Source organism: Arvicanthis niloticus, chromosome 23 (assembly GCF_011762505.2).
Source record: "Arvicanthis niloticus isolate mArvNil1 chromosome 23, mArvNil1.pat.X, whole genome shotgun sequence".
Lineage (NCBI taxonomy): Eukaryota > Metazoa > Chordata > Mammalia > Rodentia > Muridae > Arvicanthis > Arvicanthis niloticus.
Window position 1 is genome coordinate 3,412,254 of NC_133430.1, and position 16,497 is coordinate 3,428,750.

Here is a 16,497-nt window from a genome sequence, read left to right on the forward strand (position 1 = left end):
CCCTTTCTGTTGATCACAAATCTACTTTAGGAACTAAAGATATACTAACAATGTAATATAAAATGTGTGCTTTTAACTCAAATTCAAATCGAAGTACCTTATATGTATGTGTTCTTACCAAAAGATAGCTATTTATGGTAGCACTATACAGAGAGCTATGGGTCAAGGAAGTCATACAGACTCTAGGAGAGGGTTGGTTTATTGAGTGGGCACATTTAGAAGCTTCTAAATAAGACCAGGTGAGACCAGTATAAAAACAATAAAGAGGATGAAATCCAAAAAAGTATTATTTAACAATTTTCTTAGAAAAAGAAACACTTTAGTTGCAAGTTTCCTAGGCATAAGTTTATATGTCACTATCCTGGTTGTTGTAGTTGGGTTTTTTTTTTTTTGGTTTTTCGAGACAGGGTTTCTCTGTGTAGCCCTGGCTATACTGAAACTCAGTGGACCAGGTTGGCCTTGAACTCAGAAATCCACCTGCCACTGCCTCCCAAGTGCTGGGATTAAAGGCTTACATCACCACTGCCCGGCTTGTCACTATCCTATTTAAGACACTCTTTGGAGGAGAGGTATTAAATTTAATCATTATTCATATATTTTTAATACTTATTTTTTGAGAATGTCATACATACATATGCACAATGTATCTTTAAGCATATCCACCCCCAACTCCATCTCAGTACCCCGCCTTAACAGTACTAAAGTAGAAGAGTTCTATCCTAAACAATTTGACAATTAATAATCCTTTTCATAGTATTTATTTATGCTGTCATTATTTAAGAATGTAATGATTCATACTTGAGATTTGCATTATAATGAGATTTTATTAGGGACCTAAGTAGCTATGAGACATTTTGGATCTGTTAAATACTTGGCTGAGACAAAGACAGGTGTCAGAGTGAAACTAATTTTAGCTGGTGTGTTAAGACCTGTTAAAATACTCAGGTAAAACAGGGACTAGCTTTAGCTAAAAAGAACTTCACCAACCACCAGAATTATGCTACAGACAAAATAGAAATGAAAACTTACAAAATAAAAACACAAAACACAGTAATAAATGTACAAGTCACTTGCTGTCAATAAGAAAGATTCTGAGCTATGGGGATGTTCAAAGCTCAGGATTAGGTGAGGAAGGGAAAGTAAGAAATGTAAGTGTGTCTGTGCACGAGGACGAACATGAAGAAGTAAATGTATGATGACTTTACAAATAAAAAACAAATTAAGAGTGACAGAGTGGAATGTTAGAAAGGAAAAGTGTGTATAAGAAAGGATGAGCCTCAGAGAAAAGTGAATGTGGAAAAGTGAGCAGGCAGAGAGAAGATCTAGCATGAAAACACAGCACACCAGAGCAAGCATAGGTGAGCACTGATAGTGAGTATTCCACTTGACAATTACTGAGGAGGCAAACATCTGGACGCCTGTGAAAGATTATCTCAACTGCCTTAACTGAGGTGGGAAGACCTGCCCCTAGATGTGGTGGCATCATTCCACAGGCCAGAGTCCTAAACTGAACGAAAAGGAAAGGCTATTTAACTAAAGCACACATCTCCTGCTGTTTCCTGGTTGTGGAGGCAATGTGACCAGCCCCCTCAGACTCCTGCTGCTATCACTTCTCCATCATGATGGGCTGAACCTTCAAACTGTGAGCTGAAATCAACCCTTTTCCCCATAAGTTGCTTTTCTCAGGGTTATTTAACATAGCCAAAGGAAAAGTAACCAATGGAGAGTGTAATAAAATGAAAGGTTGTATACATGGGTGAGAGGAGTGTGTAAATGAGCATGACAAGGGTCTGTTTGTGGTATGAGGATGAGTGTGAGAGAAAGTGAATGTTAGAAAATGAGTAGGGAGGGCCTCATAGAATGGCAAAGCTTCTGTAAGGCAAAGGACACTGTCAATAAGACAAAACGGCAACCAACAGATTGGGAAAAGATCTTTACCGATCCTACATCCGATAGAGGGCTAATATCCAATATATACAAAGAACTCAAGAAGTTAGACTCCAGACAACCAAATAACCTATTAAAAAATGGGGTACAGAGCTAAACAAAGAATTCTCAACTGAGGAAACTTGAATGGCCTAGAAGCACCTAAAGAAGTGTTCAACATCCTTAGTCATCAGGGAAATGTAAATCAAAACAACCCTGAGATTCCACCTCACACCAGTCAGAATGGCTAAGATCAAAAACTCAGGTGATAGTAGATGATGGCGAGGATGTGGAGAAAGAGGAACACTCCTGCATTGTTGGTGCAATTGCAAAATGGTGCAACCACTCTGGAAATCAGTCTGGCAGTTCCTCAGAAAATTGAACTGAGGACCCAGCTATACCACTCCTGGGTATATATCCAGAAAACACTCCAACATATAACAAGGACATATACTCCACTATGTTCATAGCAGCCTTATTTATAATAGCCAGAAGCTGGAAAGAACCCAGATGTCATTCAACAGAGGAATGGATACAGAAAATGTAGTACATTTACTCAATGGAGTATTACTCAGCTATTAAAAACAATGAATTTGAGAAATTCTTAGGCAAATGGATGGAACTAGAAAATATCATCCCAAGTGAAGTAACCCAATCACAAGAGTACACGTGGTATTTGCTCACTGATAATTGAATATTAATTAGCCCAAAAGCTCGAAATACCCAAGATTCAACTCACAGACCACATGAAGCTCATGAAGAAGGAAGACCAAGTGTGGGTGCTTCGGTCCTACTTAGAAGGAGTAACAAAATACTCAAGGGAGCAAATACGGAGACAAAGTGTGAGACAGAAACTGAAGGAGGGGCTGTCTGGAGACCATTCCACCTGGGTATCCATCCCATATGCAGTCACCAAAGGTAGACACTGATATGGATGTCAGGAAGTGCATGCTGACAGAAGCTGTCTCCTTAGAGGTCTGCCAGAGTCTGACATATTCAGAGGCAGATGCTCACAGCTAACCATTGAAGTGATCAAGGGGTTCCCAACAAAGGAGTTAGAGAAGAGGAGCTGAAGGAGCTAAAAGGGTTTGCGACCCCAAGAGGAGAACAACAATACCAACCAAGCAGAGCACCCAGGGTCTAAACCACCTGGGAGCACATAGGGAAGGACCCATGACTCCATCTGTACATATAGGGGAGGATGGCCTTGTAAGGCATAGGTGGGAGAGGAGATCCTTGGTCCCATGGAGGCTGGACACTGAGTGTGGGGGAATTCGAGGGTGGGGAGGTGGGAGTAGGGGTGTGTGTGCACATCCTCACAGAAACAGGAGGAAGGGAGATAGAATAAGGGGTTCCTGGATGGGGGGTGGGGGGGGGAATGGGGTAAGGGGATAACATCTGAAATGTAAATAAAATATCCAATTAAAAACAAAAAGAAGCCGGGCAGTGGTGGCGCACGCCTTTAATCCCAGCACTTGGGAGGCAGAGGCAGGCGGATTTCTGAGTTCGAGGCCAACCTGGTCTACCAAGTGAGTTCCAGGATAGCCAAGGCTATACAGAGAAACCCTGTCTCGAAAAACCAAAAAAAAAAAATAAATAAATAAATAAATAAAAAATAAAAATAAAAAATAAAAAAAAAATAAATAAAAAAGAAAATGAGTAGGTTTCTTACTTTTAATTTCTGGGAAGAGAGACCCTGACCAAGGCAACTGTTAAAAGAAACATTTACGGAGAAATCACAGTTCTAGAAGGTTGGAGTCCATCATCATCATCATCATCATGGTGGCAGCAGGCAGACAGGCACGGAGCTGGAGCAGTAGCTGAGAGCTTACATCTCAGCCACAGAGAGAGCTAAATGGGAATGGTGTGAGCTTTTGAAACCTCAAAATGCAGCATCAATGGACATATCTCCTAATCCTTACCATTGGTACAACCAAACAGTTCTACCAACCTGGAGAACCATTCACATACATGAGCCTATGAGGGTCATTTCATTTAAACCAGCACACTCCACACTCCGTGAGAAAGATCAATTGTCAAAGTGCAGGTGTTTGTGAACACGAGTGTGTGAGAACAAGTCTATAGAACAGTGTAAGTGAGCGTGTGAGAGAGTGCATATGTGAGAAGGGGTAAGCTCATGAGGACACAAGGAAAAACAACCAGGAGGAATGGTAGCCCTTTGAGAAGCAGCCTTGGAAATGCAACTATCTGATTTCCCTAAAAACTCATGTTAGGACAATGAAACCCAGGGCCTCTGGATGACTAAAGGTCTCTAATTCAATAAGCTAGGGCATATGAGGAACGTGTTTCCAGACACAGGGAGTCATCTCTGAACTGTGGCAGAAGCACAATAGAGAATACTGTCCATGCTTATGAAAGAATGTCATGTTTTACCTGGAACAACAAAACACGTGCACAAATTTCATGAAAACCACAGAGATGAGCCACTGAGATAGATGGCTCAGGGTGTAAAGGTACTTGCTGCCAAGTCTGATGACCTGGGACCTATGGTAGAAGGAGAGAACTGACTTCTATAACTTGCCATCTGACTTTGACATGTGTACCACTGTACACACACACTCTCTCTCTCTCTCTCTCTCTCTCTCTCTCCTATTTGAAGATGGGGCTGAGGGATGTAGTAAAGCCTACAGTGTGACAACAGCAACAGGCCCTGACTAATTGGCACATGTCTGAGGTGGGTTATTTGGGAAGTTGGTTACAGATGCAAGCTGATGGTCAGCTCCGCAGGTCTTCAGTGGGGTCTCAGCCCATGTTTATTAAGTAGCTTGGGGCTGGCAGTAAAGCTAAAGAATGTCTCCCTTATGTTTTAAGCCTCATGACTAAGGCAAAAGAAGAAAGAAAAACCTGCACTACTCTGACGGCACATGAAGCTGAGTCCTTGGGGCCCAACCAGGTGACAAGTTTTCTCTGAGGCAACTCTGAAGAAGAGAGATGTTGGGAGCCGACTTTAGCAGAAAGCGGCTAGATCAACTTTGCAGCCATCTGGAACCATATACCCTGATGAAAGACTTGGTTGTCAAAAGCCTACAACAGCTGAAGCACACTCTGATAAATATATTGTTTATCCCACATAGCTTGTTTTGCTGTTTAGTGACCTCAGCTGTATGGTGCACGTGGTAAAGTGTTTTCACCTGTGTTCTCCTGCTTGTGTATATAAATACCTCAGACTTCCCTTCAATGGAAGAGACTCAATAAAAGAGACTTGATAAGAAGGGACTTGATCAGACTTTCTGTCTTGTCTCCATTCTTCGTGTCTCCTGCCCCAAGAGCCACACTCTCTCTCTCTTGACCAGAGCACTTAGCCCCAAAGCGTTGAGGCAGAGTAAAGGCCACAACAGAGAGACAGAAGCAGTGTGAATGAAGAGTAAGCCTCCACAGAGGCTGGTGAGACAACTTATGCTAGACTCCAAGGAAACGCTGAAGACCAAGAGTGAGTGAACCAGAGATCCACAGCACAGGGGCATGGAAACCAACGTGGGCCCTGTATATATACATCTGTATTTCGTACACATCAGGCCAGAAAGAACACTTCTTCTAGGACTGTAGCCAAGGAGACCAGTTGTCACTGTAGATGGGCACAAAGAAAGCCTTGCAGTGAGGTCCTTTAGGGGTTGCAATCCTAGGCTTTGCCTATACTCCAGAAGACCTGCAGCAAACACTCAGCACAGGTAAGGAAAGCAGCCAGTGAGAGCTCTACCTTGCAGCTCAGGATGGAACAGGGTTACAGAGGGTATGCAAAACGGTCCAAATTATTAAAGACATCAAACCATAGGTTTCACAGGATCAGAGTAAACTCAGCATGGTAAATAATATTGGACTACTTAAGGTGTGGTTTGAATCTACAGGCCTGTCTGCAGACTTATCTGCAAGAATGGCAGAATGAGCCTCTGTACTACAACTCTCTTAATCCCAGACCTGGTCTATCCAAATGGGGGGAGAGGGAAAAAGGGGCGGAAGGAGGGAGTGAGTCAGGGAGAGAACACACAGATCACAGATATGGCCTGGAAAACCACAGCTGTTCTCTCAGGGAGAGAAGGAAGCAAAAGCCATGATCACTCAACCTGACACACTGCGCTGCTTTTCCACTGGCTCCGAAAATCAGTTAACCATTACAGTTCACTGTCTTCCTCTAGTTGCCAAAAAAAAAACAAAACAAAACAAAACAAAAAAAAAAACCTCAAACTGATTCCAATTTGGTTCTGAGATTCAACTGTACAATAAACAAAATTTCTACATTTAAGAAATCTCTATCCTTCTTTAACATTCCCTTTACTTAAAATATTTTAAGTTCTGGGATTTTAGCCAAGTAAGATTCAAGTTCTTCCTATTGTAAGTCTAAAAGGAAGATAGTTCTACTTCACAAAGAAATCTCCTTCACCTGGCTGAAATGAAGTCTTCAAAAAAAAAAAAAAAAAAAAAAATCACATGGAGCAAGCCTAGGTTGCTCTGTGGAGGACTTCTGGAAAAGACCTGCCTTCATAACCTGTTCTTTTGGGGTTAACTGAAGACTCTGAAAACACCTTGTGAACAAAAGTTCCTGAAGAGGAGCATGTTTCCCTTTGCCCCTTCTGTAAGTCTGAGAAATGATAAGAACACCAGTGAGTGTAGGGCTAGCATGGTCCAGGACCAGGATCTAGTTATAATTCATTTGGGCTACCTTTAGCTTCCTTAATTGTCACTCCTTGCTTACCTCTGTGTTTGACTTCACATCTTTGTGACTCACAGAGAAAACCTTTTAGAATGTATTAGAGACCACTAGCTTTCATCAGCCAGAAGGCTAAGAGTATCATCAGACAGTATCTGACGCCTATAGCAGAGATTGCACTACTTTGCTTTCATCTGCCTAACATTTCCACCAATTACTTGAAAGGTGCTTTTATTTATGACTTTGTTCTGTTACTATAAAAACTTCCTCAAACTGTTACCATATTTGGAACATGGAATTTGGGAAAACCTAAATCTCTATTCCCAGGCCAAGAACACTCATAGTTGATTCCAAAATAAACTATCTTCTATCCCCTTTGAAATAAGAGCTGTGGTTTTGCATTGATATGAACCCTTTAGGACACATGCTTTAGGCATATCCAAAATCTACCTACTTAGGCTCAATTCTCTATACACGTCTAATGACAAAAAGGAATCCATCTGGTTGTTCTAAATTATTTTTTTTTATGTATGTACTTGTGTGGGTGCATGTGCACATGTACATATATGTGTAGGCTAGAGATTAACATTGGTTTTCTTCCTGTATTGCTCTTCACTTTTAAGACAAGGTCTCCCAAAACAGAGTTAACCAACTTTCTAGAACGGCTTTTTTACCAGGTGGGCAGTGAGCCCTGGGAAAATCCTTGTCAGTATGCCCAGCCCCCAGCACTGGGTTTATGGACACATGCTACAATACGAAGGTTTCTGACACAGGCTCAGCATCTGGGATCAGGTCCTTGAAATATACAACAGACACTGACTGTGCTCTCTAACTCCCCACCCTTCCTTCTGTTATCCAAGCTTTCTTTTCATTCCCAAGGATTCAAAACCTACTGCGGAACACACAGCAGACAAAGACTCCACCACTGGGGTCTGTCCTATCCATTACCGAAGTATTTATCCATACTTGTCCCCCTTACCCTAGCATCACTCTAGTGTTAAAACCTCAACAAAATGCTAACATATATTTAGTTCTTTAAAAATGTAAAGGCTTACTGTGTGCTTTTAAGAGCACAGATATTTAATTGTGAGCTACAGGGTAGTGTCACTCCTCTCTCACAGACAGGCAACTGGGACTTAGAGAAACAGCATGAAAAGAAGACAAGGAGTAGAAATCAGGCAGTGCAAAGCTGCCACCAAGAATCCACACTGTGGGGCCCCCTGTCTCCAAAGCACACCGCCACTGTTCCACTTGGACTGTTCACTTGGCTTCAAACTTCATCATGTCAAGAATGTTCGGGGTCACTCCATCCACAAGTATCACATTATCAAAACTAATTAAACAAACTAGAAGGCAGATTCAATATGAAACTGTTTTATACAAGTGTCTGGCACTTGTTTCTGAATCATCTGGGCAGTTTTTTAAAAAGAAAAAAAAAAAAAACAGTAAAACTAAAAGGCCCTTCTGGTTGTATTTTTTTCACCAGACTCAGGAAGAATTATTTGGCAGCTAACAGCAATAAGTTCTCATATTTTCCAGCTGAAAGTAACTGAAGAAAATTCCCTTCCCTTCCCGCTAAAGCATGTTCAGTGGCTTTATTCACCATATAAGGAAAAGGGTGACTGAACATTTCAGCCTCATCCTTTTCTTCCAGGCACTCCAACACCCGTTGGGAGTTAATGCTGTAAGTTACTCTACAAGTGCCTTCATCTGTGGAAGTACAAATCTATGAAAGAGCACAGTTAAATTCTGAGGAAGACTAGAGGTCTTGGTTTTAGTTTTCTAATCTTTATATTAAGAATATTTCCAAAGACAGATAAAGCTTTTAGCAACATATTAAAGAACATTTTAAATACTCATTAATGGAGTCAGGTTTTACATAAACTGCTTTCTTTAAAAAAAAAAACTAGTAGGAGAAAAAAAGATGTATTTTAAATCTTTCATAGATTTCTCAAAATTCTAATAAAGTAAAAATTAGTGTATTCCTTGATAGCTTTTGGAAGTGTAATGTACATTGTCTACATGAACACATTAAAAGTAAGGAAGAGAAAACAACAGTGCTAAAGCAACAGTGTGACGTCATGCACAAAGCACTGGCCATGCTGTACTTTGGCCTAGGTCCACTGTATTTTTAAAATCAAGCAATAATTCTCAGTAGGTCTTTTGAGCCAAGTTACACACATTAACAGCCCCATTTTAAATTACGCATGATGTCAGTAGCCCCTCCCAGGCCCTTGCTGAGTATCACAGCAGTGTCCTCCTGAGAGGCAGCTCCCCTCGGCTCCCTGAGCTCTGCAAACAGATGTGCCCTTCACTTTAGCACTAATGGCCTCTGCTGTACAACTTTCAAAACTATGGTGGGAACTAGTCCTGGAAGACAGAAACCTAGAAATAAGTGACACAAAACGGCTCAAGATAGAACTCTGGAGAAAAGGAAAATAAAAAGTGGAGGGCACAGTTCCCACTTTGCTTCCCAGGGCAGTGCGTGCCTGTGGTGGGATCTTGGGATGCAGTTAGGCAGAGAGAAGTGTGGCCAGAGTGAAAGCTTGCCCAGCACACACACAGCCCTGCCTTCAATTCTCAGCATTAAAAAAAGAAGAAGAGCCGGGCGGTGGTGGCACACGCCTTTAATCCCAGCACTTGGGAGGCAGAGGCAGGCGGATTTCTGAGTTCGAGGCCAGCCTGGTCTACAGAGTGAGTTCCAGGACAGCCAGGGCTACACAGAGAAACCCTGTCTCGAAAAACCAAAAAAAAAATAAAAATAAAAAAAAAAATAAAAAAAGAAGAAGAAAGAAAAAGACACTAAAATACCAGTAATCACTGGCTGCAGGAGTCAGGTAAGGGTAAGAAATAGCTTTGTTTTCCTTATTTCAAGCACAGAGCATTTACAATAATGAAAAGAAATACAATCTAAAAAATATGAATTGACAACATGATGCTTAGCCAAGTATTCAAAGACCAATCAAAAATTCCATTTAGAATCACAACACACAGAGCTGTATGTGTACTTCATCAAATACTGGACCCCACCACCACCATCAAGGAAGGCATACGTATCTCAGGAGAGCAGTCAGAGGGAGATTTACAGGCATGGCATTGCCTTCAGGTGTTTAGGAATATAAAACCCGTACCGGACTGATATGGATCTATGCCAAAGCTCTAATACTTAATTGTTGTGTGACTTATCTGAATAGACCTCTTAATGTCAGGTCCAGGTCAGTACAAGGAAACAATATGAGGATTAAATAAGCAAATGGTATAAAATCATACTTAGTAATAGGCCAAATGTATCTTCATTTTACTTAGCTAAAAATAATTTTTCTAACTTCCACAAACAAACATTTTTATATTCAGGAAAGACCATTGTTTATCAAGAGATAAAAGTCTCACTTAAGGCATACAGAAGTTAAAGACTCAGGAACCATGCATCAGACGGGGAAGAGCTAGGGCAGAACTGTGTTCCTCCACGCCATCCTTCTGTGCACCCACGTTCCCGCCAGGAGAGGCAGGATGAGCACGACATCATGAAAGAAATGCTACTCACTGGCTTCCTGAGGAAGAAGATGGACAGAGCTCCAACTAACGGCATGTCTCCAATCAGGGGCTCCAGGATCACCCGCATTGTCCCATGGATCTGAACTCAGACAGGAAACCGCAAGTCAGAAAACAGGGCTCTTCAAAGTCACTTGGTGACTTTTAAGCACATGGCTTCACACTTTATTCAACTATAACCACAAATACAAAATTACTTCAAAAACCTTCCTAGCTAATAAAAACTCCATAGCTTTTCTTTCTGAATACAGCCTAGAAAATCTAAAATGAAAATTTGAAAAACTTACCTGAATACTTTTCACACCAGCTCTACAAAAATATCTTTTGATCTCCAAATCAATCTCACAATTTCCTACAAAACTAGCACAGAAAAATTCTGCATTACATAAAGTGAGTGGAATGAATCATCCTCTTAGCTCTCTATCACGATAGGCAGTGCAAAGTACATAATCAGACAGAACGATGATGAAATAGACATGTCCATACTGTAAGCAAAATGGATTGAAAATGTAGCTGATACCACAAGATTATTCTCTTACTCTGGGCTTTACTGACACAGTGCTGTCAGGGTCATAGCTGCTGTATCACCTGGGACAAATACTGTGCATAGTGCATATACTCTTACTTTTGCCATCATAAAAATCTTAAATAAATTTAGATCCCCAACACATGAGAGGCTGAAGCTCAAGGACTGCCAGTGTAAGGTCAGTCTGGACTATACAGTGTGACACCCTGTCTCAGAAAACCAAAACAAACAAAAATAAAGCGGATGAGGTTGGAGCTAGTTGGTAGACTGGCATATAAGAAAGAGGCTCTGGGTTTAATGTACAGTCTTACACAAATGAGGCCTGGAGGGTATGCTGGACTCTTAGCCCTCAAACAACAAGCAGGAGAATGGCACCATCCTTATCTACACAGAGGGCTCAGATCCTATCGCAAAAAACAAACATTTTAAAAGCATGTAAACATGTAGCTTCAAAGAAAAATATGAATAACAATGTGTTATTTTTGGAGCACTTCTTGGATGGAAGGTGTTTTTATGTGTACAAAAAACCTTTGTTTAAAACACAACAAAGGTTATTTTGTCAACAGTAGATCTCACCACCTTCTTCCTTAGTCACAAAAATCCTCACTCAGATGCTAAAGGGTTTTATGGCGCTAAAGGTTAAAAACAGCTTTTTTTGAACCTTCATTTTCCTCAGAGATTAACTTCAAACACAAATGTAAAACAAATGGTTCTTTACTATAATAATGCAAAGCAGGCATTTACTTCCAACATAAACATGAAACCCTAAATGCATTCCACATGGGATGGTATGGGTGGGATTTCATCTGTCTTATCCGAGAGTACTACTGCTATGATGAATGAAACACCATGACCAAAAGCAAGTTGGGGAGGAAGGAGTTTACATCACTCACAGTTCCATGTATCAACTCATCAAAGTTAGTGAGGGCAGCAACTCAAGCAGGGCAGGAACCTGGAAGCAGGAGCTGATGCAGAGGCCATGGAGGGTGCTGCTTACTGGCTTGGTCTCCATGGCTTACTCAGCCTGCTTTCTTACAGAACCTAAGACCACCACCCTAGGGATGGCAATACACACAATGAGTGGGCCCTCACAGATCAAGTGTTCTACAGGCCTTCCTACAGCCCTGATCTTACAGAAGTTGTTTCTCAATTGGCTCCCTGCTTACAAATGATTCTAGCTTTGTGAAACTGACAAATAACTGCCTATCCTTGCTTCTTAGAAGTAGGGTAAAACCTATTTGTGCAAGTCTGGGGAATTTGATGAATAAAGATCAGGAAGGGTCCAAGCCAGTGGATCTCAACCTTCCTAATGCTGAAACTCATTAATACAGTTCCTCATGTTGGGGAGGCTCCAACCATAACATTACCTTCATTACTACTTCATAACTATTGAGCAATGTCTCAGTTCCTAAGACCATAAGAAATATGTGTTTTCCAATGTCATGACTCACAGGTTGAGATCTGCTGATCTAAGTACATGAGCAAAATTATTCTCTACCTTGCTGCTAAATTCACTAATAACCTGTTATAAAACTAAAATTAATGGACACCTACAACTGACAGGGGTAGGGGACATCTCCAGGATGAGACAGAGACCTGGAATAAGAGAGGCACCAAAGAATCAATAAGGGTGACCTTAGCTGTGACTCACTACACTGGGGTTATGGAACCTGAAGAGGTCACTTCCTGTAGTCAGACAGGAACCCCAGTGGAACAACAGAGACACCAACCCACCCACAAAACTTTCAACCCAAAATTTATCCTGTCTACAAGTAATGCAGGCACAGGGGAGGGAGCAGAGCCTGAGGGAATGACCCACTACCCCATGGGCAGGCACCAACACTATTTCCCTAACACTATTAATGATAGTGTTATGCTTGCAGACAGGAGCATGTTGTCCTCTGAGAGGCTCCACCCAGCAGCTGACTCAGACAGATGCACCCACAGCCGGACAGTGGATGGAGCTTGGGGACTCCTAAGGTAGAACGGGAGGAAGGACTGCAGGTCTCAGTGGGGACAGGAACAGAGTCAACTAAGCTGGGCCCTTGGGGCTCTCAGAGTGTCAACCACCAACCAAAGAACATACATGAGCTGGACCTAGGCCTCCCTGCTCATATGTAGCAGACATGCAGTTGACCTTCCTGTGGATCCTGGACAATTGGAATGGGGCTGTCCTAAAAGCTGTGGCCTGTGTGGGGGATGTGTTCTACTACCTGGGCTGCCTTGTGGACTCAGTGGGAGAGGAAGCACCTAGCCTCACAGACTTGAAGTGCCAGGGTTGGGGGAATACCCAAGGGAGCTCCCACCTGCCCAGAGAAGGGGAGGTGGAGGGGTTGACCAGGAGGGAGGCAGTGATCAGGATATAAAGTGAATGAGTTTAAAAAAATTAATTAAAAGAAAAACTGTCATTTGTTTTCCTCTTAAAACAACGTAAAGTCTAACACATGCTTTCTTTATTTCCTACTTCTTAACTTGTCGTCTACGTTGCTGCCAATGTAGTTAAGGTCTTTGTCTGGAGCGTACAATACAGTAGAGTACTTAATGCTATTCAAGATGCTTCTTTAACTAATGTGTACTCAAGGAATCACTCAATTTACTTAATGCTAAAACAATGAATGAGCACAAGGTATGCTTCTGGAATATGGCCTAACGTAAGCCACAGGGGAACCACTATGGAGCTTGTATCCAGGCCTGCTGACAAGCCTTCTGGAGCATGGACAACATAAGTCATACAAGTGTGCCTCCGAATTTATTCCGCTGATGACAATGATGCTTACACAAGTATCAATTATTTTAAAAATGATTTTCCCATAGCAAAGACATTGAACATTTCTTTCTAACATAAAAGTAACTAGTAAAAACTCTATACAATTATTAATATTAGTGTACTTTTGAAATTTACAAATGATTGAAAAAATTATTCTTCGTCTAGCCTCAGAAAAGAAGACTGAACTCCTACTAGCCAACTGCCTTGTTTACTCTGAAAACCTTTCACTGATGTCTAGGGCTCACTACTTTGGGGTAGGCTGTCTGGCCATAGCATCTGAGATCCTCTTGTCTCTGCTTTCTCCATCCTGGGACTACAACTGCACCCCCATGCTCATTTCCTTAGTGGGTCTGGGGACTGAACAAAGCAACCATTTTACCAACCAACTATTCCTCCTGTTACAAGTAAGATCGTCTTTATTTCCTTTTTGGGCTTTTAATTGTTAATGTACAGAAATGCAATTGATTTAACTGCATTTTGCTACTTTGATGAGTTCATTTTAGTTTTAAGAGGTTTGTTTGTTTTATTCTGGTTTTAAAAGACAGGCACTTACTATGTAGCCTTGGCTGGCTTGGAACTCAAATGTAGTCCAGTCACCTCTAAAGTGCTGGGATGAAATTCCATCACACCTGGCTTTAAATTTTTTCTGTGATTTTTTTCCTATAAAGTCTAATTATTTGTAAACACTGCTTTTCAATTGGGATTCCTAAGTTGAAGTTTTTTTTTAACCATGTAAGAATACTGAATTTTGTTAAATATATCTTCTGTATCAATGGAGATAACCATGAAGGTGGTCTACCCACTACACCACTTCCTTCTTAAAATAAAGTAGTGTATTTTACAGATTGGTTTTCATATCCAAATCACATTTGCATTCTGGAAATAAATTCTACTTGTTGATAGTATATAGTCTATGCTACTAGATTTACCTTGCTAATATTTTGTTGTGGATTTTTATATTAAGGTTCATAAGAATTATTTATTATAGTTTTCTTACAGAGTAAATAATTTCTTTTAATCAATATATTTTTAAAATTTTTATTTTTTTTATGTGTATGGGTGTTTTGCCTGCACATAGGTCTGTGTACCTGGCATGTGCCCACTGGATTCCCTGGGGCTGGAGATACAGATGGTTGTGAGCTGCTATGTGGGTGCCAAGAATCAAACCCAGGCTGTCTGGAAGAGGAGTAGCAAGTGCTCTTAACCACTGAGCCAGCTCTCCAGCCACATTCCATGTAATGAATGATGGTTATCTAGACTGTTAGCAACTCAAAGGTTGTTAACATGTAGACCTAGAATTTAGTCAAATTACAATGAAGAAAAGCCAAGATATTTATTTTATCCTTCATCTTATACATGTTGCTAAATGAATACTATATGTCAGAAACCATGGCAAAAACATAACACAAATAAAAACTTACCTAATCTGAAGATCCAGAATAATTTGTCTTTTGTCTACATTTTCAGTATAAACCTTAACACCATTGACTCTAAGGGGCTGAAACAAGAAATAGCTTAATTTACAATAGAAAAAGGCTTAAAAGCAAACAATAAAGCAGCAGACACAATAACAACGATTTAAGCATTAGACTACAAGTATAATTCTGGTTTTATAACACAGTTTAACTTTGACAATTCATTTAGCTTGTATTCTCAGTTTTCTATCTGTAAGATATAAATAATAGTGGCATCCATGTGAGACTATTGTGAAGCGACCATAGTGAAAGAGGTCTCAGTAACATGGGCAGTGCTGTGTTAGTACATGTAATAAATACATCTGCCTGTACTGTGAAGCCCCCTTTACCCTTATCTCTTATCTCTTTTGATTTAATCTGATCCGTTTCTTCTACTCTATCCTTATTAATACTTTCCATTATTTAAATTTTATGTTTTACAAGTTTTCAGTTTAAATTTTCCCAAAAATTGGACTTGTGAGTAGATAAAGAAGGTAAGTGCTTTTGAGTGTGATACTGCAGGCCTACAACCACAATACTTACGTAGCTGAAACATGGGATCGCCAGTTCAAAACCAATCTTGGCTAAAAAATGATTCTCTGTCTCAAAAGAATACCTAATATATGCTACAGACAACTGAATATGCAACCACAAAAGACAGATCATAAAATACGTTGTACTTCTTTTTAATTAAGACTTATTTTTACTTATGTGCAAGCTGGGGCCATAAGAGAGTAACAGATCTTCTGAGTTAGATCCACAGGTGACAGTAAACTAATTGTTATGGGTTCTAGGAATCAAACCTGGATCCTCTAGGGGAGCTCTGAACCACTGAAGTATCTCCCTGGTCTATAAGCTGTATTGAAAGGACAGCCTGTGCTTCATAGCAAGACTGTCTCAAGAAGCCAAAATAACAGACATAGACACACAGAAAGAGAAAGAGAGGGAGAGGGATAAAGACATAAAAGGAGAAGGGAATTAGTTGGAAAGAAAAAGTGTGTCAACAGTAGTGGGAATAGGATAGAGAAGGTTATGAGGGTATGAATATGGTACAATACATACATAAAATACAACACAAGCATGAAATGGTCAAAAACTCTAAAAAGTAATACTACATATAAATGCAAAAAACCCAATGTTGTCTTAAAATAATTATCATATGCTAGAACTTTTTATTTAATCATAAAATTTCCTACAATAAATATGCATCAAGAAATGATTTCTCATCTAACTTTTAGGAAATGCTGAAAAACAAAGAATACGAACAAAATCAAAGTCAATAATTTATATAAAAATATTTGTTTAAACAAATACATATATGTATGTATATACAGAAAGAGAGCACTTCTCTATACACTGATACACACACATACATATATACACACATACATACATACATACGTACATTTGTTAAGGCTAGTAAACTGTATTTAAAATTGTCACTATTTAAAAAAAGTCAAAACAGGGCTGGAAAAATGGCTAGCGGTTAAGAGCACGGTTGCTCTTCCAGAGGGCTTGACTTTGGTACTTATTGCCCCCATTAGGCATTTGTACAACTGCCTGTAACTCTATCTCTAGGGGCTCAGATACCATCTCTGGCCTCCAC

The 16,497-nt window shown here is 40.4% G+C and overlaps 1 protein-coding gene across 2 annotated transcripts in view; it reads right to left on the minus strand.

Moving 5' to 3' along the window:
* Window positions 1–16,497, minus strand: part of Esyt2 (extended synaptotagmin 2) — a 90,613-nt gene that overhangs the window by 39,926 nt on the left and 34,190 nt on the right. For both annotated transcript variants that reach the window (XM_076920948.1, XM_076920947.1), the window contains exons 4-6: window positions 14,859–14,935; window positions 10,432–10,504; window positions 10,137–10,226 (exon numbers count right to left, since the gene is read on the minus strand). In XM_076920948.1, coding sequence (XP_076777063.1) covers window positions 10,137–10,226; window positions 10,432–10,504; window positions 14,859–14,935 — 240 coding nt within the window. The remainder of the gene's footprint in view (window positions 1–10,136; window positions 10,227–10,431; window positions 10,505–14,858; window positions 14,936–16,497) is intronic.